Here is a 26,095-nt window from a genome sequence, read left to right as displayed (position 1 = left end):
GTTTCTGATTTTAAGCCAGAAGACACTAACCATTGATGAGTAAGGGCTTTGTCAATAGAGGCACTATTAGCTCTCTTTGGGTATTTGCCATTGAGAGGTTTTTCTTGCCGGTTATCATTAAGAATATCTAAGACAGCAGTTTTAGCACGGGTTTTCATACGCTTAGCTTTTTCTGTGCTTGTTTCTAGTATGTTTAATTTTGGAATTATTATTATTATTATTATTATTATTATCGTTCAATTCGCAATTCATTGTTTTTCTGCTTGTATTAACCACTAGATATCAAGTTGTATCTCGCGATCCTAGACATCTGGCAGCTTTCTTATATTCATTACTCAGACATGGTGCAGTTCAGTCTAACTGTATTTCTGCAGTATTTTATGTTTGTGTTTATTAAAAGGACTTTTACTACTAAAACCGCTCTGCTTTGTTCAATTATTTCTCTGTCTTGTGTTTATGTATCATTCTGGGGATTGTATTTAGCATTAGTTTGCATCTACTTTAGTCTATTATTACGAGGATTCTTATTTCAATATCTTATTTCGAGATCTTCGTATATGGATAGTTTTCTAGTCTGTTCCAAACACCCAGTCATCAGATATATACATACATGCATACATACAATCCCGCATATACATCTCACTTCTAACATATGACATTTTGTGTATGCGTGTGTGTGTATACGTATATATATATATTCAACGCAACTACAATCAAAGAAAAATACGGAAATTTGCAAATAATGAAGAGCGGCAAGTGTAATAGCAACAACAACAGCAGCCACAATGTCAAGGATTAAATACAATATTGAAAGTCAAAGAAGTTTACTGTAGCGAAAGAAACAACACCCAGTTAGCTAAAGAGACACACGTCAAATTATACATATATATATAAATAGACACAAGTGTTTGTATTTCGAGGAATTCATCCGCAAAGCATCCAAGGACAAGCTATTCTTTAGTGTTTCCACGACGTGAAAGAATGAATTCCCATACAGAATCGAATTTTATAAAAAAGAACAATTGGACAAATGATTTTAGTGAAGCCTTTTGAGAAACACTTTTCCAAAAAGAATTGTGAATTATCCACTCTTATTAAGATGAAGGCGAGTGGCCCTCACTTTCCAGTCTGCATATAACATGGTATTATTTAGAATAGGAGGAACAAATATATGAGGGGGTGTAGAAAAGTTCCTGGCTTTGGGTAAAAGAAAATAGAGGAGGATCAGTTAATTATGATTTTATTGAACATATTCCCCCTTTCTGATTCACACACTTATTGCAGCAGTCTTTCAGTTTTTCTAAGCACTGTAAAAGTGCTCGGAAGGTTAGGCCTCTAACCAGGTCTTTCGCGATACGTTAAAGCCAGGAACTTTCACCACCACCTCGTACGTGGCTGGGAAGCACGGTCACTTGTTTAATGACCTCAGGTTACAAAATACTCTATCTAGTGGTTGACATCAACGAAACCAGGATTGATGTGGGTACATCGAAAGGTGATTTGATAATGTTCTTCCTGGAAGCCGAGGCCTCAAAATATGGAGGATTTCTTTAGTCAAGACAGTAATTCTGTGCTAGTGGACGGAAGAGCAATCTTTTTATGTCACAGTAGGTGCAGGTTGCTGTGTTTCTTATGATCTCTAGTGGTTTTCTTGCCAACCATTTCTTTAATGCTAGTGAGAGACTCCGATTGCCGAGTTGATAACCAGAACGGTCTTTAGAGTTGATCTGGTCTCCTTAGAGACGAATACTTTCAGACATTTGAACCAAACCAAAAATGCTTCTTCATTGAGTACACAAACCCAGGCTTCAACCCTGGGTTTGATGATCCACCGGCATTCTCACGAAAACGTGTTTCTTTGAGAAGTATCTGTGAAACAAAATAATAGAGCTAAGATCATTTCATGTTTGTATGCACATTAAAAATGTGATACACACGGGTATTTTAATCTAAGGCTCTGTCAAGACTTCATAATTTAATCCTAGACAGGTTAGCTTTCGCGCAAATCACTAAACGGTTTGCATACTGATTACAATATAAGAAGCGAATTTTTAGTTTTGAGATAGGATGTACACGATATTCAACACTGAAGGGATCAAATGAAGTGGTAACACCTCGTCTACCGATCCAACAGCATTATAAGCGAAACCTTGTGTTTTTTTCTTTTCTCTTTCTATCAAAAATGTCTCTTTTAAGGGCGGCGAGCTGGCAGAAACGTTAGCACGCCAGGCGAAATGCTTTGTGGTATTTCGTCCACCGCTGCGTTCTGAGTTCAAATTCCGCCGAGGTCGACTTTGCCTTTCATCCTTTCGGGGTCGATAAATTAAGTACCAGTTACACACTGGGGTCGATGTAATCGACTTAATCCGTTTGTCTGTCCTTGTTTGTCCCCTCTGTGTTTAGCCCCTTGTGGGTAGTAAAGAAACAGGTATTTAGTCTGCCGCCACGTTCTGAGTTCAAATTCCGCCGAGGTCGACATTGCCTTTCATCCTTTCGGGGACGATAAGTACCAGTTGCGTACCGGGGTTGATCTAATCGACTGGTCACCTCCCCCAAAATTTCGGGCCTTATGCCAAGAGTAGAAAAAAAAAAGTCTCTTTCAAATTTTCTGAGAAACAGAGATGAAAAAAAAAAAAATTACCTCTCACGTCGTTCCACGATTCTGCACACGTTAAAAATTTGATACAAACGTTCTTTCAAGAGCGTATCTTTTATCTTTTAATTGTTTCAGTAATTAGACTGCGGCAATGCTGGTGCACTACTTTTAAGGATTTTAGTCGAACAAATAGACCCCAAAATTATTTATTTTATCAGACCCTTTTACCAAACAGCTAAATTACGAGTGCCTTAACACGCCAACATTAGTTGTCGAGCGATGATTAGGGACGAGCACAAATACAAATATACACACACATACATGACAGGCTTCTTTCAGTTTCCGTCTACCAAATCCACTCACAAGGCTTCGGTCGGTCGGAAGATATAGCAGAAAACAATTGCCCCAGGAGCCACGCAATGGGACTGGAGATTGAGCCTGGAACCATGTGGTTGGGAAGCAAACTTCTTACCACATAAAAACGTCTGCGCCTATATATAGGGAGAGTTCACGAAAAAACAACAACAAAAGACGAAGACAGGTGGTGTATAAAACAAACAGATGTATTAGTATAACGCTCAGTAAATTGAAAAAGTCTTTTACGTTTAGAGCCTACGCTCTTCTACAGAAAGGGACACAGAAAAAAAAACATAAGGAGAGAAACAAGGAGAGAAAAAATTGGTGTAGTGGCTACCGATCTATCATGACGACTGCCGGACAGAAGGGTCATGCAGGAGAGCGAAGAAGTAGGGGAGATAACAAAGTAAAGATGAGCTCCCCCAACTCGAAGGTGCGTGTGTGTATAAGAGAGTATGTAGGTGCGTGTGAAAGAGGGCTGGTGTTCTTGACATGTGCGTGTGTATGTGTAGGTGTGAAAATGTGGGGATGGGAATTGGTCAGTGCTGGTGTGTGGGAGGTGTGTTGTGATTGCTGTGTAGTGTGGTATGATGTAGTGTTGTGTGATGTTGTTGGGAGGTGGGGGAGGCGAGAGTGGGGAAAGCACAGGTGGGGTGTGGGTTAGGTTGAGGGTTGGGTAAGGCAGAGGGTGGGGGTAGAGGTGGGGTATGTGGGAGTGGGTGTAAGGGATAGGATGGAGGATGGGAAGGATAGGGAAGTTGGAGTAATAATATATATATATATATATATATATACACACATGAATATCTATAAATATGTTTGTGTGTACGCGTTTGTGAGCCTATGTGTGTGCACGCGCATGTGAGCGTATGGTGCGAGCATGTGTGCGCGTATGTGTAAGTGTGTGTGTGTGTAGGTGTCGTTATAGCACTGTCGAAGATGTGACGCTTTTCTAATTTCATACTTGTAACATTTACTGACATTTCACAGATATTTTTAGACGTGTTTCCTCATTTGATTTCACGTAGATTCAATGTCAGCTAATTATATTTATTTACCAACCCAGCGAGAAAGCTTTTAAACATTTCCTTTTTCATTAAAGTAACATACAAATGTATCAAATTAAATTAGTTTCTGACTATATCCTGATTACAAATAATTAATATGTCACCACGACCACATTTCCCCCGCTTGTGATATGACAGGGTTAAAGTGAACATTTCCTTTCTTTACATTAACATATAATCTACCAGAGAAGTTTTCGTGTTATTCTGCATGTTTCATTTTTGCAATGAGAAACTATTTAAAAAAAAAAATCAAATATTAGATCGTAATTTGTCCAGCCCTGAAATATGTAAATGGAGCCATACGATGATATTACTCATCGTTATGGGCGGCTACACACAGTATAATTGAAGAGAAACTTGGTAATATGCAACGCGGTGTGAAAACTTGAAAGATGGGCCTCGCCTTGTCTAATTTTATTCTAGCTGTATGAATTTAAATAGGGGTATGAACAATCATACATACATACATACATGTATGTTTGCTTATCTCTATGTAATATGCGCCCCTGAAACAGGATTAGTTGAAAATATTGTTGTTTATAACAATTAGAATATGCACAAAGACGTGGAAATAGCTTCAATGTTTCTTCACAGAAAAACTTCTCAGAGATGCTTATATGTTAAAAACTTAAGACTTAGCTCAAAATGTCAGTAGCATTCATCATTGAGAAGACCAAATCGGGTCGATACCGCGTGTCTTACAATCCATCGGCTTTACCCTACAAGCTTTACGCTTGTTCGGAGATGTTCTGTTAGAAGTCTTCTGCGACTAGATGCAGATCAAAACTTCCCTGTTGTGTGAAATGGAGTGTAGTAATACTTCTGAGGAATTGGGGTGACATTGGTAACTCCTGGTCCATAACTCAGCTAAGTTCAGAATTTAAGATTCTGGTCAAGTTATGAGCGAAAAGGCTAGTGCTTGTCGTCGCGTGTTCGGCAAAGTTCAGACGAACGCGACGTCTGCTCGGTAGTAAAAATAAATGGTCACCTAACACAACCTTTCCGAATCATGCACTCTGTCCATAAAATATTCTCTGTCGCTCCTTCTATATGTGTTGGCTACTGCGGGAGCTGGGGGTTATTGAATTGTATTTCGTTCGAATTGTAATATGGAAGAGCTGTATCGGGGTATTCGGACGACGTCACCATAATGTATTTGGACATCATAGACATCAAAATGATAGACATCATTCTAAAGCAGAGATTCACAACGTGGGTGGTATTGTCTCCAAGGGGGCACCGGCCATGTCGAAGGGGGCTTCAGGGGCGGCGAGAAAGAAGTGAGATATCATAATTAACACACTAAATTTTACCTAATGTAGTAATTATATTATTCATGATAAAACTAGTAATGGGTTATTAAAATAAAACGAGATCTTAGCAGGCAGAGAGAAGTCATTAACTTGCAATGTATAAAGTAAATTTACAACTTTAGCTTATATTAATTTCACTTTTAAAAGGTTATACAATCCATTATTTAGAAATTATCATCCATGTTAAGGTAGTTTAGTCGTGACACCTCATTTGCCAATTAGGTGAGCGCTACACATAACTACATAAAAGGTGGTGGAGGTGCTAGGCATTATATCTACTTAAAGTGGGGGACACTACAAAAAAAAAAAGGTTCTAAAGGAATATGAGGCCTTTATAGGAGTAAAGATTAATTCGAACTTGTATGTAATGTTGCTGTTCGGCATCTTGAGGGCAACACTATTCCAGCAGACCGTGTCATGAGAGACTGGGCGGATGATCCAGTTAAGTTATTTGGGATCCGGTTTGATCTTGACCTTCAGATTGATAGAAACTGTGTTGAAGGGTACGAGCGAAGTGCCCATTTTCAATCATAAATACTCTGAGAAGAAGCTATCCCTGTCACGTCAAGCAGAGGTGTGAGCGGGTACATCATTTCCATCATATACTTCTGCCTGATCGTCGTACCTTTTCACAGTTTTCATATCACCAAATTGAACCGTCTGTGCTTTTACGTCGTATTCAGGGATGCATTCCACTGGTCAGGATGTGTTGTCAACATCTTTAATTTAAACGGCTCTGCATGCTATGGTGGTGGTCTTCTTTTTCCAATCTGGACTCACGCCATTAGCCACAAAGTATAAACTCTAATTCGAGCCTACTCTAAGCTACTCAGAATGCGTGTGGCAACTTGAAGATCCACCCACCACACTCGATAGATTGGCGATTGCACGGGCGCGAAAGCTACGTTGTTATCCTCATTCCGTAAACGGTGGCTTTTAACGGCTGGAGTGCTGAACTATCCTGGGGTACAGAGGATTCGCAATCTAGACTAGGGTCTGAAAGTTTACCACACCATAGTGGGTTACACCATGGTCCCTCTGCTTTGTGACAGAAGTAGGAAGAAAGAGTAAGAGAAAATTGTGGTGAAAGAGTACAGCAGGGTTCACCCACTCCCGCCGGAGCCTCGTCGATCTAAGGTGTTTTTGTTCAATGAACACTCACAATGCCCAGTCTGAGAATCGAAACCGCGTTCTTACGACCGCGAGTCCGCTGCCCTAACCACTGGGCCATTGCATCTCCGCGCATGCTGTGGTTGTATGCTGTGGCTGATGATGTACAGGCATGCACTGAGGCTGCAGTACCTACAAATATTCCTGAACAATGAATAGATGTAGCCATCCTTCATCAGACGAGTTTTTCGCAGTTCATCTCTTTCATGGAGCATTAGTTCTAGGTTAAGCAAAAAACCTGAAATTAAGTACCTGGCTCCTGGGATTTCAGGCGTTCATAAATCTCAGCAGACTGATAATGGGATTGGTGGAAGTTCAACTTCTGTATTCTAGTGAATACCAGTGGTAAAGCAGGGCGACAAAATTCTCGGAGAAACTTGAGTAGCAATGAAAATGAAAAAGCTAATTTGTTCCGAAAACCTTTTGACCCCAAACTATGGGCAATTTCCAGAAATCTCTGGTCTAGCAGTGCTACCGAAATCTTGCCAGTTCGGAATAAACTCTACAGGAACGGAAGTGCTTCCAGCAGTATGTAACAGAGATTCTGTATATGCTTGATAAAATTCTGAGCATTAATGCCACTAATGACTTACATTGTTTTGTTGGACTGCTGCTACCACATGCAGAACGTATCCGGCTATCGGTGAAGTCCATTATGAAATCCAATCCACAGTCTGGGAAAAGCGAGCAATTTCCCCTTGTATGACTAGGACGAAAGCGATTGTAGTGTTGGCGCAGCTACCTTGCTTTGGCCGGAAACGGCAATTTTCCTTACTCTCATAGGTATGGTGAAAGAGGTTGTGCTATTGACGAGATCGAAAGAGATTAAGATAGACACGTTTTTCTTCGGCCAAATTATCGCCAGCCCAACTATCATCAACATTTTATTTCAGCTGCTTATGTTCTTAGTTCAAATTCCGCTGTGGTCTGCTTCGCCTTCTATCCATCTGATGTCGAAGAATTAAAGTATTAGTCGAGTGCCTGGGTCGATGTTGTCGAGTAGACCCGTCCACTAAAAACTGCTGACTAGCGTGCGTGAATTAGAAATACTCATAACAACAATAGTATCAAATTTTGACACAGAGCCAACTATTTCAGAAAAAGGGCTAAGTGGATAACGTTGACCCCATTGATTAACTGGTACTTATTTTATCAATCGTGAAAGGATAAAAGACAAAATCGGCCTTGGAGCAATTTGAACTCAGAATATAAACTCGGAAGAAATGTCGCTGAGTATTATGTCTGACGCGCTAACGGTTCTGCCAGCACGCCGCCAAATATAAACCATTTCTACAATAGGCACAAGGCCTTGATTTCTGTACTGGTGCTTATTTCATCGACCTAGGAAGGACGAAAGGCTAAAGTGACCATGGCTGAATGTGAACTCACAACGTGAAGACCGACAAGAAACCGTCAAGCATTTTGTGCGGCATGCTAACGATTTTGCCTTCTTGCCGCCTTCACATCGCCACTAATAACGATAAATATAATCTTTATTAAATTCCACAGAAGTCAACTTTGACTTTCATCCTTCCGGGGTCGATAAATTAAGTACCAGTTGCGTACTGGGTCGATCTAATCAACTGGCCTTCTCTCCTCCAAAATTTCTGGCCTTGTGCCTATAGAAGAAATGATTATTATTATTATTATCATTAGATATTCTGAATTTTATTAAGGCGCAAGTGCTGCTGTGTGGTAAGTAGCTTGCTTACCAACCGCATGGCTCCGGGTTCAGTCCCACTGCGTGTCACCTTGGGCAAGTGTCTTTTGCTATAACCTCGGGCCGACCAAAACCTTGTGAGTGGATTTGGTAGACGGAAACTGAAAGAAGGCCGTCGTATATATGTGTATATATATATATATTTGTGTGTGTGTCTGTGTTTGTCTCCCCCAACATCGCTTGACAACCGATGCTGGTGTGTTTACGTCCCCGTAACTTAGCGGATCGGCAAAAGAGACCGATAGAATAAGTGCTAGGCTTACAAAGAATAAGTCCTGGGGTCGATTTGTTCGACTAAAGGCGGTGATGCAGAATGGTCACAGTCAAATGACTGAAACAAGTAAAAGAGTAAAAGAATATTGCAACTATAGTAAGTATTTATTTTTCAATAAATATGCGCACGGACTTTAGAAGACACTATTACATTATTTTAATGAAAGCGATAAACTTGTCTCGCTGATATATTGTAACACAACTATGTAAAATACACTGACATTATGTCTATAGATTTGAAGTGTTTTCATGCAGCAAAGAAATTTTCTCGTTTAGATCTGCGATATAACTACATAGAGGTTTGTTTGAAGCATATATCAAAATCTTTAATGACAGACTTGTGTCTTCTAAGCTATATCATATCTTGGAGTTTGGCCAAACAGTAGCATTCTCTTCAAATAGAATCTATATATTCACTGATAATTTGTTTAATATACTGCACCACACCAAGTCATAGAAGAAACTTGATTGGAATCGTTTTGATGTGCGATTTGATGTATGATCCCCATAAACTGTTTAGCTACTGCTTGAAAGAAATATCGCTCTTGTAATAGATAGAGAAATAAGTTTTCTATTTTGTTTTGGTCAAATTTCTGCTGGAAATGAAATATCATAAGAATATCATTTTCAAATTAATCATAATTCTTCTGAGAAGTTATGCAGCTGGTTAAATAGGAATGACGTCAGTCTAATGACTAACATGATTCAGTGCATCCAGAGTGTGCAACCCATCATCGCTATAAAACTCGCTCTTCTGCGCTGTTTGAAGGAATCACAAACATCCTTGTTCTCGTTGATTATACTAACTCACTAAAAATAGTACATATAAATTCTTTACGCATAGGTACCACAACGAAGTTCAGCGTAAACCAGTGAATACTGCGGTTGTATAACTAAACAATGGCTGCATTTAATCGGTTGTTTTTCCATTTGATTTCAAATCTTCTTCAAATGTCTAAAAACTATGATATCCTCGAAATTTTTTCAGATAAAAATATGGATTGCAACCGCTTAACTTTGTCGCGGCCGACATTTCCCCCACTAAAGACCCCCTTCGGTCACGAATGACCATGGGATTGCACCTAGAAAGTTACCCTCCTAGACACAAGTCCGGGCAAGGTTGTTTATGGAAGACCAGCAGTCGCCCATGCATACCAGCCTCCCCTCTCCACGCCACCAGTGTTATCCAAGGGAAAGACAAAGGTCGATATAGCTTGGCACCAGTGACGTCGCAACTCATTTCTACAGCTGAGTGAACTGGAGCAACGTGAAATAAAGTGCCTTGCTCAAGAACACAACACGCAGCCCGGTCCGGGATTCGAGCTCACAACCTCACGATCGTAAGCTCGACGCTCTAACCACTGAGCCATCCACTACACATCAATATTTTTCAGGGACAGATGATGATGCTAAAAACAATACCGGTACGAGAATAAGAATAAATCCAAATCCATTAGAGATTAACAATACCTTATCAAATGCTTGAGACTCCCTCTAGAAGTAGCAGTTAATTAATACAAGAGATTCCATCATACCTCACAACATGAAGCGGGATTATCAATGTTCCAGAAACTCTTTCCTCTTCTTAGAATATTGGTATCAACTGAACAATCAGCTTCACAGGAATGAACTTCGAATTTCTATATCAGGCCTGATTTTATAAATAACACCCACCTATGGTCGAGCCATGGAAACATCGAGTCTGAAGGATTTCGAACGAAATCTCTTTGGATCTTATGATCGTAATCTTATTAGACACACCTCTTGTATGCGTGTCTTCCCTCCTCAGTGGAAGGTTTATAATAATTAAAAAATAGAAGAGACATACATGCATATGTATGCTTGCATGTATGCTTGTCTTTGTAGTTGTATTTGTGTCCCTTACGGTTTAGCAACCACTTTTGGCTTGTTTACGTCGCTGTAACTCAGCGGTTCTGCAAAAGTAGCCGATAAAATAAATACCACACACAAATACTAGAATCGATTTGTTGGACTGAACACTGCAGTTTTATGACTAAAACAGGTAAAAGATTGATTATATAAAAGTTATTCACACGCGCAGGAGTGGCTGTGTGGTAAGTAGCTTGCTTACCAGCCACATGGTTCCGGGTTCAGTCCCACCACGTGGATCCTTGGGCAAGTGTCATCTACTATAGCTTCGGGCTGACCAAAGCCTTCTGAGTGGATTTGGTAGACGGAAACTGAAAGAAGCCCGTCGTATATATATATATATATATATATATATGTGTGTGTGTGTGTGTGTGTCTGTGTGTGTGTGTGTGTGTGTGTTTGCGTGTGCATGAGTGTGTTTCTTTGTGTTTGTCTTGCAGCACCGCTTGAGAGCCGGTGCTGCTTTGTTTACTCCTCTTCGGCAAAACAGACCGCTAGAATAAGTACTTGGCTTAAAAAAAGTATTAAGCTCGGTTTGTTCGACTAAGAACTCTGGAAGGCGGTGCCCCAGCATGGCCATAGTCTAATGACTGAAACAAGTAGAAGCTAAAAAAATAAAAGATACTCCTTTACAAAAACAAGTACCCGAACCCTGAACCACCGAAATCTCTCCAGTTCTTTATGCCGTGACCACTACTCTTCTAAAGTTGTTTGTTTTCTGAATATCCATTCAACTATAATTACGAGACAGTAACGGATAACCCCTTCTTCCTACAGATAATATCATGTTTTTTTCTTCTAAACGATGCTCTAAATTCGACTTGTTTTATCCATTATCTCTAAACTAGCAGCTCCCGGGAATTCCTCTCTTTTCTAAGTCTTCTCGACAGACATTAGTTTCTTTTGAATCAATCACTTTGCCCACATCTAGGAGAGAGAGAGAGAGAGAGAGAGAGTGAGGGAGATACCTTTAATTGCATCGACACCAAGTGAATAGTGATATATATTTTTTTTATCGATTTTGGAAAGATAAAGTTTAAAGTTGACTCCGATAGGATTCGCAAAAGAAAAAAATTGATTTCTACCTTGGGCGTAAAGCCAATATTTGTTTGCAATCTCAAAGAAAATGAAAGACTGATTCGACACAAAAGGGTATTTCGGCTCAGAATCTAACAAGATGAAACGAGATTTTGTGTAAACCATGTAGTGCAGTATTACTTCTGTTAATTCGATCACAGGCTTGTCAATAAATATTGATTTCCAGCATAGTCACAATTCTAAGACGTTTACTTAGATTTTATCATCTCGAGCGGTTCATTTGTACGTATTTTATCAACCAACGAAGGATCAAAGTTAAAAACGACTCCGGCTGCATTTAACCTGTCGCTTTACTGGTTATAGTATCTGCAACCTTTTTACAAACGAAAATAAAACAATTGTAAGAAAAATGCTCAAGGCCCCCGAGTCCCCTAGGAAAGAATCTGTGAGGTTGACGGTTCGTATCTTGTCATTATTACTGTGTCGCATACATGGTATACATGGCATGGACATCTGTAAAATGTTTCGACATATTCTGCCTACAAAATGGGTAATATAAGCGGATCACTTCGTTATTTACAATCAACTATAGTACTGTAAAGTTGACGAGAGCCAACTTGCAATGCTGAGGTAATTTTCTTCTGTGAACCAGCGAAATCGAGATAAGGATATTTTTCAATATCTCAGATGTGTCCCAGATACAATATTTCGACGGGTATTCATTTCCAAACATTTTCAGGATATATTCTGAGCTATACAGGTGATTGAACCTGAAATCTTTACTTGAGCCAAATGAGTCTGTTGTTTTAACTCGTGACCGAACAACGCCAAAAGTAAGAATAGAAAATATTCTGCTCGCAACATTATCCCTTCTTCAGTATCAAAAACACTTCAACGAAGTTTTAGACTTTAGTTTCCTTCTGTAAGGTAGCAAGAATATGGCGGGTGCGGATCTTCTGATTGAACCAAGAAAACCGATTAATTTCGTCTTGTTATTGATGATGCCGTTTGTTGATCGCAGCTCTGGACAAAAGTTCTTTTTGCTCTCGCTAACAGGAAACGGTATTTAAACTCAGAACGAAAAGAGCTAGAATCGATTCTGTCAGACATCCTGTCTGACATTCGAACAACACTGCCAATCAACTGACTTGGGCTGATACTTTATTTATCGATCTCTAAACCTGAGTTTCTTATAAGGCAAGGTGAACAAATTGCAATATTTCGTAAAATTTAAGCGCTTTTAAATTTTTATGACATGTCAAAACTACGAGGAAGAAAGAATTATATGGATGCACTCAGTTTTGTCTCCTTATTTACTAAACTGAGGAGCAAAAATTTTGTGCAAGATATATTGATGGTGGAGATTTGGAGTTTTCAGTTTGGCCTAAAAGTTGAAAGGTAGAATTGGATTCAGAGCGCAGGGACATATACCGTAATACATTTTCTCCGACGCTCTAACCACTCTGCCAAGACATTGCCTTCAGAAAGAAGAGATAATATCACAAATAAATAAATGGATAAATAATAGGCGCAAGAGTGGCTGTGTGGTAAGTAGCTTGCTTACCAACCACATGGTTCCGGGTTCAGTCGCACTGCGTGGCACCTTGAGCAAGTGTCTTCTACTATATCCTCGGGACGACCAAAGCCTTGTGAGTGGATTTGGTTGACGGAAACTGAAAGAAGCCCGTCGTATATACTTATATATATGTTTGTGTGTGTGTTTGATCCCACACCAACATCGCTTGACAACCGATGCTGGTGTGTTTACGTCCCCATAACTTAGCTGTTCGGCAAAAGTTACCGACAGAATAAGTACTAGACTTGCATAGAATAAGTCTTGTGGTCGAGTTGCTCGACTAAAGGTGGTGCTCCAGCATGGCCGCAGTCAAATGACTGAAACAAGTAAAAGAGTAAATAAAAATAATAAAATGGAAAGAAGAAATTGGTTAAAAATTTTGACAAAAGGCCAGCAACTTTGGAAAAGGGGTTATGTCGATTACATCGACCTCACTGCTCGACTGGTACTTATTTTATCGACCCCGAAAGGAGAAACGGTAAAGTCGATGTCGGCGGCATTTGAACTCAGAAGGGAAAGAATGGATAAGCATTTTACCCGGCGCACTAAAGATTCTGCCTGCTCACCGCCTTAAAAAAATTCTAAAAGAAATTAAATTTTAAAAAAATCTATAAACATACCTGAATCTTGAACTGGAACCGATGGATTTACAGATCTTAACGGTGGTACTTGTAGAATGTTGATTTTATTGGACTCTGTTATGTATACTTCAATGCTCATATCGTTTATAGGTCGACACGGATTAATATAGAGGATGTGCTCATAGAAGCCCAACTTTCGCTTCAAAAGTTCCTGGTAGCGGACCTTAAACAGAACTTGTTTTAGCGCTCCGAGTTTGATGGTCGCTGAAAACTTAGTCGAGCCGCGTGGTCTAAAATAATGAAATAAAAAGATGAGAAAGCAAAGAAAATATCAGTCTGAAATGTGATATAATATTTTGTTAATACCTTTAAATGCTATTCATTATTCATTTTAGAGTAGATACAATGGCGTTATTTTTAGGGTGAAAACATACGTTGTTGTGTGGGTCACATGTTCCCTCTTTCCTTAGCGAGTTAAGCTTAGTAGAAATCATTACTGAATCTGCGTCTTAGTCTCGGCTTTCCAATGCAGGTTCAGTCATTTTACTTCAACGTGGTAGCAGTCCTTAAATGATAGCTTCTTCCGTCGATTTTTATTCATCATCGAAATCAACAGATCTATCATATAATGGTGAGCGACGAACGTCTAACTCGTTAAAGTGATGTGTAAGTGGCTGAATATTCCACAGAAACATATGCCATTAACATGAAACTCGCACAAGATTAGCGTTATGCAACATGTGATAAGACTGAACACCTGAATTATAGGTACAACGGATTTCCATACAGATCCTGTCTACCTAAGTCATACCTTGACCTGAGGTTTTGATATAAACACTTAACCACAATACCACGAAGTGGGATCGAATCCAAGACCTCCCGATTGCAGAGCAAATTTAACTTGTCCATTGGCTTTTTGATTCGTCAGGTGAGCCGCTGTGTTGTAACCTGCTAAAAATCTCCCAGTAAAATCTTTCCTGAAATCATACTCTGCCGTCCTAAATATGGAAACAACAGGTGATGTAGTCCTTTAAAAGGCCCTAAAAGGACGCGAAGGTCACGGTTGAAATTTATTTGATCACAAGTCTGGTGAAGCAGGTTAGCCTGAGATGAAGCATCAATAAATATGAAACTGGTTTCTTGCAACTAAATACTAAAACATGCAGTTTTAAAGTAGGAAGTATTAAAACATTTCAGCATTTATGCTTTCTAAAACTGTTTATTCGTATAAGAGATATAAAAATAGTTTGAAATGGAGGCTCGCACTTGAACTCAAAATTACAGTATTTGTACTGGCTACCTGCACCTTGAGGCAAGTTCCAGCGGAGACACACTTAATCATTCATCCATTCTAAATAAAGAAAGTTATTCTTAGTGAAATACTTGAACTATTTCACCACTTCATATCTTTCTCCATCTCCTCCGTTCTTGCACTCACCAAATCGGCTACAATCAAGAAAGAAGCGTTCACATCATGATTATCCCAATCAAACCTTTCACATCCACTCTATAGACATTTTAAGAAAGAACTACCAAACATCTTCAGTAAATGGCAGTGGCTGAGAAATGAATCTGCACGAAGCTAAAACATTCCTTATAACTGTGTCTAAGAAAGTCTCTAAAATAGCCACAAAATCTCCAGCATATTTAGAGATAATCCAGAAAAACAAATTACTTTTAAAATAATACAATAGTGAAAACAATAAACTGTGAAAAAACTGACAGCACCGTTTTATCGTGTCCGAATATTTAAAAACTGAGCGTTTCCATGCAAAAATTTAATTTTGTTAACATAACAATATATAAATATATATATATATATATAAAAAAAACTTCTGCAATACATTATTAACGGCTTTTAAAATACTTCAAAGAACGAAAAGGTTTTATGCTCGTCCACGACATACCGCAGTAATAATGCAGAAAACCAAATATTCACTATTGCTAATTACATTCAAATTGCAAAAGACAGAACTTTTTTTTTTTACGTAGAGAGCAGTGCTACAACACACACATAACATCACTGGCCTCGCCAATCGTAGATCATTACTCCACAAACTACAGCAATTTAATAGTATTAAATCACCGTCATCAGAGAAAATTACGACTCAGGTTTTTCAAAAAGTAGAGTAAAAAATTTTTAATTTTCAAATTCCCAACTAAATAATACAGGGCAGTTTGTCTGCTATTCTGTCAATGCTGCCACTCGCATCACTCTTACTAAATATAAAGCCTCGATTTCGAATTTAGTGACAAGGTAACAAATTCAGGGTTGAAGTCTAATCAAGTGCATCAGATCCAATGTATAAGCTGATATTTCAATATTCTTATCATCCCCGAAACGATGAAATGTAAAGTCACCTTCGTGGAGATTTGAATTCAGAACCTAAAAACAATAAGTAAATGTTGTAAGACAATTTGCATGACTCTCTACTGATACTTCAAATTCATGCCGTTTATTGAATATAAAATATTTATCAGATATCGAGTTTATTATGGACCCTAGTATAAAAGTGATCGTTTGGCACAGTCTTTAAAGCGATGTCTTTAAAGACTTTAAAGCGAAGTCTTTAAAGGAAATTGCATCGCAGCACTCGTTCCAGCTCTTTACGTACTAACTTCAAATATTACCGTTGTCAGCTGTGCCTTTCATTATATCGGGGTCGATAAAATAAAGTGTCCTGTCAAGAACGAGGAACGATTTAATTGACTACAACTTTTGGCCTTGTGTCTATGATAAAAGCAACTCTTTCTTTTCTCTTTCACTTGTTTCAGTCATTTGACTGTAGCCATGCTGGAGCACCGCCCCCAGGACTTATTCTTTGTAAGCTTAGTACTTATTCTATCGGTGTCTTTTACTGAACCGCTAAGTTACAAGGACGTAAACACACCAGCATCGGTTGTCAAGCGATGGGGGGGGGGACAAACACAGACACGCAAACATACATATATATATATATATACGATGGGGCTTCTTTCAGTTTCCGTCTACCAAATCCACTCAAGGCTTTGGTCAGCCAAAGGCTATAGTAGGAGATACTTGCCCAAGGTACCACGCAGTGTGACTGAACCCGGAACCATGTGGTTGGTAGGCAATCTACTTACCACACAGCCACTCCTACGCCTATAAAATTAAATTTCAATTCCTGGACTGGATGGTGTGTTGTGTTCTTGAGCAAAACTCTTCATCTCACGTTGTTCTGCAATCACATCGATAACTAATGTGTGATACATTTGTGAACCTTTTCAAACAACGTCAATTTCATGGAGGGGGTGAGTTAATATACAGAACAAAATAACATAACTGTATAACATTAGGACAAAATTTATTTTTACTCTCAACCTAAGTAAAGCCCTAATTATCTGTGCAAGTTGTTCAGCAAGCAGTTGCTGAACCATGTTTCTCAAACCACGAGAAACTACCATCATCGTTAGGGGCTACACTTATAATCTATTGCATCAGTTATGTTGTGTTCAATCAGACGAACTGAGTGAGATATTAGGGTGCCGGATAGATAGCAGGCATTACAGTATTTGTACTGGTTACCTGCACCTTGAGGCAAGTTCCAGCGGAGACCCACTTAATCATTCATCCATTCTAAATAAAGAAAGTCACTCTTAGTGAAATACTTGAACTCTTTCACCACTTCATATCTTTCACCATCTCCTCCGTTCTTGCACTCACCAAATCGGCTACAATCAAGAAAGAAGCGTTCACATCATGATTGACCCAATCAAACCTTTCACGACCACTCTATAGACATTTTAAGAAAGAACTACCAAACATCTTCAGTAAATGGCAGTGGCTGAGAAATGAATCTGCACGAAGCTAAAACATTCCTTATAAATGTGTCTAAGAAAGTCTTTAAAATAGCCACAAAATCTCCAGCATATTTAGAGATAATCCAGAAAAACAAATTACTTTAAAAATAATACAATAGTGAAAACAATAAACTGTGAAAAAACTGACAGCACCATTTTATCGTGTCTGAATATTTAAAAACTGAGTGTTTCCATGCAAAAATTTAATTTTGTTAACATAACAATATATATATATATATATATATATCTTCTGCAATACATTATTAACGGCTTTTAAAATACTTCAAAGAACGAAAAGGTTTTATGCTCGTCCACGACATACCGCAGTAATAATGCAGAAAACAACCAAACATTCACTATTGCTAATTACATTCAAATTGCAAAAGACAGAACTTTTTACATAGAGAGCAGTGCTACAACACACACATACACATAACATCACTGGCCTCGCCAATCGTAGATCATTACTTCACAAACTACAGCAATTTAATAGTATTAAATCACCGTCATCAGAGAAAATTACGACTCAGGTTTTTCAAAAAGTAGAGTAAAAAATTTTTAATTTTCAAATTTTATACTTAAAAACAAAGGCGGTGTAATGTCGGCAACTAAACTTCATTTTCGACTTCCAAAAGAACCAATATAAACACAGATACTTCACGAAGCCAAGTACAGCAACTATTTTCCAGATATTAAATTCTCCCCATACTTAACCGCAACAAACATTTGACAAAGCAATTTTCCAATTTCATCGGTCCACCTTCTAATTAACATCAAAACACGCCCAAACATCAACACGGAAAGCAAAAATATCGTTTGAAACTTGGAAAAATAAAAATAAAACAAACCTCAGTAGAACGAATTCTTGCAAGAAACAGAATCAAGGCTTTCAGAACTCAACAATACCATAATCATCAAGATAGACACTTTAATTCACCAGAATAATTATAGACGTATCTAAAAAACCATATCCCATAGGGCAACATAAAAACAAAATCTCAATCTAAGACCATAAATAAACGACCTCATAAAAAGCGGAGACAATTTCAAGCACAATACACCAAAGCCACACACAACCGAAACAAAACACGACATCAAAAGACTAAAATTAGGATGTAAAAATAAATCATTGTGAAAGAGAAAACATTTGTATCCAAACACAAAGTTAACAGTAAAACGCATTACAATATAATTAACAACAACATCAACGACAGCGGTGATATCACACGCCATGTCACAATGACACCAAAGAAATGTCCTTACCAGGAGACATTTCTCGAAATGAAGCCACGAAAAAAGCTCCAGAAAATAGTACAGAACACAAAAGAAAGTACGGGCCTTCCACCAAGATCGAATTTTGGTCCTTTACTTCCATCAGACATCAAAATGCAGCAAGAAAATTTAAAAGAAAATTACACTGGGTAAAATTATAACAATTCTGAGCAAATTCTCATCTTCCTATTATGGAAACTGTAGAATTTCTTGAAAGGTGGTTACATGATTTCAACAATGAGTGGAAAATACGTATCGCAAGGGAACTGGCTGCATATTAAGGAAAAAGAAGGCAGAGGGTTATGTATACATTACAGGGAATAGAAAAACTTCGATAAAATGAGAATATCAATGGAATTAGTAGACGCTAATTACGTGTGTGAGATCTTTTCGGTTTGAACGGCAGTTTTTTCTAGCGGTATCATATGAAATTGTCACCCATAAGTATGTCCCTAGTATCGATCTATTGCAGTTCAATCTGTTTTAGGGCTAGGGTTAGTTAGGGTTAGGGGGAAGGATATCTTTTTTCTTCACAAATGTAAATAAACCCAATCTGTTTCTTAAACGAGGGACATATTCATACGGCACAGAATGTCTTTTACCTCAATAGACGACAGTGATTGGTTGAAATTGCAGAAATTGAAGGAAAAAAACCCAACAAATATCTTACAAACTATAGAATTTTCTCAATAAAGCCAAGAGACAAAGATGTTTATAAACACATTCTACCAGTATACGAAGTTAAAAATTTTTTAGTGACCTAGAAATTATGTTAAAAACTGCCGTTCAAACCGAAAAGATCTCGCGTGTGTGTGTGTGTGTGTGTGTGAGAGAGAGAGAGAGTTTTTGAAAGCTAAAGAAAATGATACAAAGAAATAACTCCAATGGAATGAATTGAATGAATTTGTGTGTGTGTGTGTGTGTGTGTGTGTGTGTGTGTGTGTGACAGTCACGAACATTTCTAATACATTGAATCTGTCAATTTGTCGTCACAACGTGAGTGTAGGTGCGAGTGGATGTGTGTGTTTGTCTGTTTTATCAGAAGCCTTCTTCGTAATCAAATCATTTAAAGAAATGCTTTCTATTATAGCATCGACGTGGGCCATCACTTGTTTGTGCAATCGGGTAGTGAGAATCCAAGCATGATCCTATCAGCTAGAGGGCACCTGACAAATTATGAATTATCTTCGCTTTCCCCAACCAGTTCTGTTTTCTCCTCTGACAAAGCACGAAGCACACACTGACGCACACACAGGCACAGCATACACATACATTCATGCCTATCTAACATTAGTAGAAGATTATACATTTAGCGGTAGGTAGAATGCATCTTTCCAACCATGCTGAAGATCTGGATTCCACTTCTTTCGTTCAGACTACGCACACACACACAAACAGTAAAAGCACATATTGATTTAAGCACATGCAGTGGATAATTTAAGATGTAACAGATATACAAACTTACGGAAAGGGGTAAAGAAATGGAGAATTTGACCACCTCTTGTGTAACGTGTACAAAAGTCAGTTCCGTTTGTCTTGAAATTTAGGATAGGCTTACACTCCAGTATATAAACGGTCTCTGTGATTTACCTTAACATAGCATTAGAAACATTGCTATCATAGGTCCACAGGTTGATTTTGGCTTGATATTTTTCTACTTATGCCTCTGATACTATGTTGGGGTATGTCACTGAATATACTTATACGTAAAATGTAAATTTAGCCTTAACTTGAATTCAAAAAACCTTTTTCCTGGACCATTCTTTTCTCTTATTTTTCTTTTTTTTTGCTGTGGATAGAAAAAGTCAGAACCGATCTATTTAGTTCGTAGTCTTCGTCGACCTTCATCAAAGAACGAACACCCATCTTATGTCCACTGAGAAATTAGTAGCTTATAGCTAGTTACACACGCTAAAACTTACTTTATTCATTCTCTGGGCGAAATGCTTAGCGGTATTTCGTTTGTTTTTATGTTCTGAGTTCAGATTCCGCCGAGGTCGACCTAACCTTTCATCATTTTGGGGTCGATCAATTAAATACCAGTTGCGTACTGGGTCGATTTAATCGATTGACCCTCTCCCCTAAGATTTCGGGCCTTGTACCTAAAGTAAAAAAAAAAAAAAATTTCTATCTATTTTTCTGTCATTGTAGAGATAAAACCCGTGGAGTAAACAGTTTGACCTCTTTTCTACATTTTTGATTTTGGACTCATTTAGAATTGTCTTCCATATCGATTTCCTTCAATAAAATTTCAATTAGAAGCCTTTGATCAACCCGCTAATATTGTACATGCCGCTTTAAACTGTGAGCAATCCTACGCTCGTGAAGAGAATATGCCAAATTTATAGCCAACACTGCACTCATATGTGTGTGTTCATATCATATATATCGTACATGATGTGTAAAAGTAAATATATAGTAAGTGTCGCATCAATGTTACAAATCTTAATTCATTAAAATTATCATATCAAATTAGTTAGCCCCATTTTTGGTATTTTCAGTGTCGTTAATCATAATAATACATTTATTATGAGTATAATAATACTTTAATCGTAACTCTTAATCTTTTGATAAAAATAAATGAATACTGTACGTGTTTTGTTTATTCATAACTCTATACCTACTTTTGCACCACACTGTATATCGAATATAAGTATATACGTATTTACATATAAATAACACTCCTTTAACACTTCTTCCAAATACAAAAACACACACACATGCTCTCTCTCTCTCTCACTTTCTCCCTATTCATCACCCTCTTGTACTATCTTATATCCCTCGCCACCACTACACACTCAATAACACTATAAAATGGTCCAAACTTTTTCACAGGAACTTAGTTCGATTTGAAAACCCCACAAGAATGTGAGAAAGCGCTAATATATGATCTAAGTTATATGATGCATAAAAACATGTAATATACAAATAAATATCTGTAAATATAAAACCATCCGAATTTCTGAGTACCTCATTTCTTCTAATATAAAATACCTGTACATCATATCCAAACCTTCCAATACATATAAATATATACATATATGTACTTGTATGTGTACATAAATTTACAATATACACATATCTATATATATTGTCATATTTATATACCTATATGTACATAGAAACATATACATATATACAAATACCTACAAATTTATACATACCTGCATATTTGCACATACTCACACATACGCCCACACACAAACACATATACACAGCATTCATATATATAAAATGTTTATTAAGAAGTCGGTACCACTTAAGCAAATTGAATAATGATTGCATGAAAAACGAAAGGTTTTATTGAAGAATAGAAAATGATTAATTTTATTGCCACTCACAACTGTTCTCGACTGTTGAATTTTTTATCTTCCTCATCTGTTTCATGATCAGTTTGATTCATTTGCTGGATATGGCCTGGGTATTCCTTGCCATCGATCACCCTATAAAAAAAAAGGAAACAAAAGCAAAAATAAAAATAAACGATATTAGATACAAATGTATAAACCGTAATAGAATAATATAATTTTTATATGGAAGCTGAGTAAATATTCATAATGACATTCTCTATATTTCCATTGACCTGGCTTGGCATTTCATTTGACTGTGTTTTTCTCTCTGCGTATTTTGCTTTCTATATTAATTTATTTTAAGGCTGCGAGCTGGCAAAAACGTTAGCACGCCGTACAGATTTCTTAGCTTAGTAAGATTACAGGGTAACACCGTTTGTTGGGAGGAAGTTGAGATGAAACAGAATACAATTAAAATAAAATGAAGTAAAACAGGGTAAGATACAATAGTGAGGAAAACAAAAATAAAGTAAAACAATATAATGCAACAGGCGCAGGAGTGACTGTGTGGTAAGTAGTTTGCTAACCAACCACATGGTTCCGGGTTCAGTCCCACTACGTGGCATCTTGGGCAAGTGTCTTCTGCTATAGCCCCGGGCCGACCAATGCCTTGTGAGTGGATTTGGTAGACGGAAACTGAAAGAAGCCTGTCGTATATATGTATATATATATATATATGTGTGTGTGTGTTTGTGTGTCTGTGTTTGTCCCCCTAGCATTGCTTGACAACCGATGCTGGTGTTTTTACGTCCCCGTCACTTAGCGGATCGGCAAAAAGAGACCGATAGAATAAGTACTGGGCTTACAAAGAATAAGTCTCGGGGTTGATTTGCTCGACTAAAGGCGGTGCTCCAGCATGGCCGCAATCAAATTACTGAAACAACTAACAAAGGTAACAGACTAAATGAAGGTTTAATTTTCTGTAATACGTAGGCGGATATAGATATTTTTTAAAAAAAGATCACGGATAAAAATGCATTACGTTCTGAGTTCAAACTCCACCGAGGTCGACGTTACCTTTCATCCCTTCAGAATTGATAAAATACAATTTGAGCACTGGTTCTCCTTCAAAATTTCATGTCTTCTGTTTATAGCAGAGACGATTTTCTCATTTATATATATATTTATTCTGTTTTGGTATCAGTCATTTGACCGTGGACATACAGGGGCAACGTCTATAAAGGCTATGTTGATAATTTGAGTCGCACAATTTATTTTAATGGGGCCCATATTTTATCGTTAACCATTTGTTCGTCCACTACACACGGGACATTAAGTGACACAGCTTAAACAACACTGATTTTTAGAATAAAACAAACAAATGCATAGATTCTTGCGGGATTAGGAAACAAGTATGCCATTGATACAGAGAAGTGGGGATTGCGTGGCAAACACCAGTCCGAGGCGCACCAGCTCCTTAAACAGATGTGGTAACAGTGCAATCAGATGGTAAGAAGCTTTCGAACTACGATTTGGAAAGTGGATGGAACCCAAAGTACAAAGTTTGAGTAAGAGGTTCGCATGTCAGACACGGCTGAAGGCTTCACTGATGTTGAGCGTGACAACATTACTTTCACCAAATATTGCTAAGGTATAAGCCTACTTGCAGAGGTAAGAGAATTTTAGCGTTAGTGTTAGGGTTAGGATTTTAGGGTTAGAGTCACGGAAAAAAGTGAAAAATGAAGAAATTGGAGGGGGAAGGCTAAGGGGGGGAAGTCTTTCTGAAAATAGTAGCTGAAAAACAGGTAAAAAAACCTAAAAGCAGTAGAAATGCACGAACGATTATGGTGGTGCCATGAAGTAAACATGCTTCAGATACACTCATTTATTCATACGAACGTAACTGAAATGAAATATGTCATAAATAACAGTGACAAACGAAATATACATCGCCGGAAGTTGTTGTTGACAACCAACAACTTTTATTCAGCTGAATACACGTCATTGGTTGAAATTACCGAAATACAACAACTTTAACACGAAATAACTTTGAAAATACAAACTTTTCTCAACAACATTAACGGCAAAAAATATTTTATCTGACGCATTCTACCAGTTTCCGAAGTTTGAAAGTGTTTAGTTAAAAAAAAATAATTTCTCGATCTGCGTTCAAAGGGTAAAGATACGCTGTTAGTATTGTGTCTCTTTACCTGTTTTGTTAGCGTGGCTCTTCCATCTAAATCTCTCTCTCTCTATCCACGCACGCACGCACGTACACACACACACACACACACACACACACACACACACACACACACACACACACACATAACAAAGCAAATGAAAAGTGATTCCTTCTAAATTTTTGAATGGCCATCCTTAACCACTGTCAATATTCTCTAAATAGAAAAAAAATTGCTTTGACACTATATCCCACACACAAATTCTGCCGAGGTCGACTTTGCCTGTCATGCTTCCGGGGTGGGTAAATTAAGAACCAGTTGCATACTAGGATCGATCTAATCAACTGGGCCCTTTCCCAGTGCCTAGAGTAGAATAGAATATATTCCACCCTAACACATACACGCGCACACACACACAGCTGGTCATACCACGAATAGAAGTCACCTATTCAATTCAAAAGAATTATTTTTAATAGAATTCCTGAAACTTGAACTCTTGAACCCCACCCCCAAAAGTACATAGATCAAACACACATAAGGAGTGACACTAAAGTAAAATCTCACTATCCATTAAAACATGGGTACAAATTGTTAACCCCCAATGTTTTTCTTGACTTCCTAAAAAAATTCTATTTAATAAGATGTATACATCGAAACCGGTAATATTTTAAATCACTCATTGTAACAAAAATATTTAACATTCTCTAAAATATACATCTGTGTCTTTTCCAACTTCATTTACTTTTTAAGTATAATTTTTTTTATTTGTATGGAATCCCGACCCTTTTCAACTATATCTGTGCGTGCGTGCGTGCGTGTGTGTGTGTGTTATAACAAAGGTTATAGCTCCTTTCCAAATCATGTAGATTCATAGAATAGGTTTCAGTGATGTATATATTCCATACTGTGGAGGCGCAATGGCCCAGTGGTTAGGGCAGCGGACTCGTGGTCGTAGGTTCGCAGTTTCGATTCCCAGACTAGGCGTTCTGAATGTTTATTGAGCGAAAACACCTAAAGCTCCACGAGGCTCCGGCACGGGATGGTGACCAACCCTGCTGTACTCTTTCGCCACAACTTTCTCTCACTTTTCCTGTTTCTCTTGTACCTGTATTTGAAAGGGCCAGCCTTGTCACACTCTGTGTCATGCTGAATCTCCCTGAGAACTATATTAAGGGTACACATGTCTATGGAATGCTCAGCCACTTGCACGTTAATTTCACCAGCAGGCTGTTCCGTTGTTCGGATCAACTGGAACCCTCGGCGTCGCAACCGATGGAGTGCCACGCTCGATATTCTCTAATGGACGGAACGCCAGTCCAGCGCAAGAATACTTATTTTTGTCACTTGTGTGGAGTGGAACAACGTTAAATGAAATATTTTGGTCAAGAACACAAAAATCGCTCGGTCCAGGAATCAAAACCACAATCTTAAGATCATGGATCTAACACTCTAACCAGCAAGCCACGAGTCTCTACATCTCCAAAACATTACTTATTTATACCAGTCATATACGTGTTCTACATGCCCAATTTACCTATTAGCAATGGCAAAAGAGACATATTTTCCGCATGGTTTGGTATTTCAACGAAATATCGGGAAAAATGCGCCTCCTCTGTATACGCACTCACACAAGCCATCTTAGATATCACAAACTGTATTTGTCGGTATAAATGAATAATGAAAGGATCAGATGAAAAATCTGTCTGTCTGTCTATCTCCCTCTCTGTCTGTCTGTCTGTCTGTCTCTCTCTGTATATATATATATATATTTCAGTAAAAACAATTAAGATTCAAGTGAGATTCAATGAATTCACATGAATGCGGTACTTAAATTAGATGCACCAGAAATCTATATGGTATTAACCATAAAATAATGTGGGGTGATTATAAACAAGAAAAAAGCAACAAGAATGGATTAGTTGTTCAGTACAATTGTTTCATACGAAG

At 38.0% G+C, this 26,095-nt stretch overlaps 1 protein-coding gene across 1 annotated transcript in view; it reads right to left on the bottom strand.

The window, feature by feature from the left end:
* Positions 1–26,095, bottom strand: part of LOC115220456 (inter-alpha-trypsin inhibitor heavy chain H3-like) — a 244,046-nt gene that overhangs the window by 119,607 nt on the left and 98,344 nt on the right. Inside the window, exons 3-4 of the mRNA XM_029790584.2 lie at positions 22,017–22,118; positions 13,621–13,871 (exon numbers count right to left, since the gene is read on the bottom strand). Of these exons, the coding sequence (XP_029646444.1) occupies positions 13,621–13,871; positions 22,017–22,118 (353 nt within the window). The remainder of the gene's footprint in view (positions 1–13,620; positions 13,872–22,016; positions 22,119–26,095) is intronic.

Source organism: Octopus sinensis, linkage group LG16 (assembly GCF_006345805.1).
Source record: "Octopus sinensis linkage group LG16, ASM634580v1, whole genome shotgun sequence".
NCBI lineage: Eukaryota > Metazoa > Mollusca > Cephalopoda > Octopoda > Octopodidae > Octopus > Octopus sinensis.
Note: the sequence above shows the minus strand (reverse complement) of the source record. Positions and strands in the feature narration are given on the sequence as shown.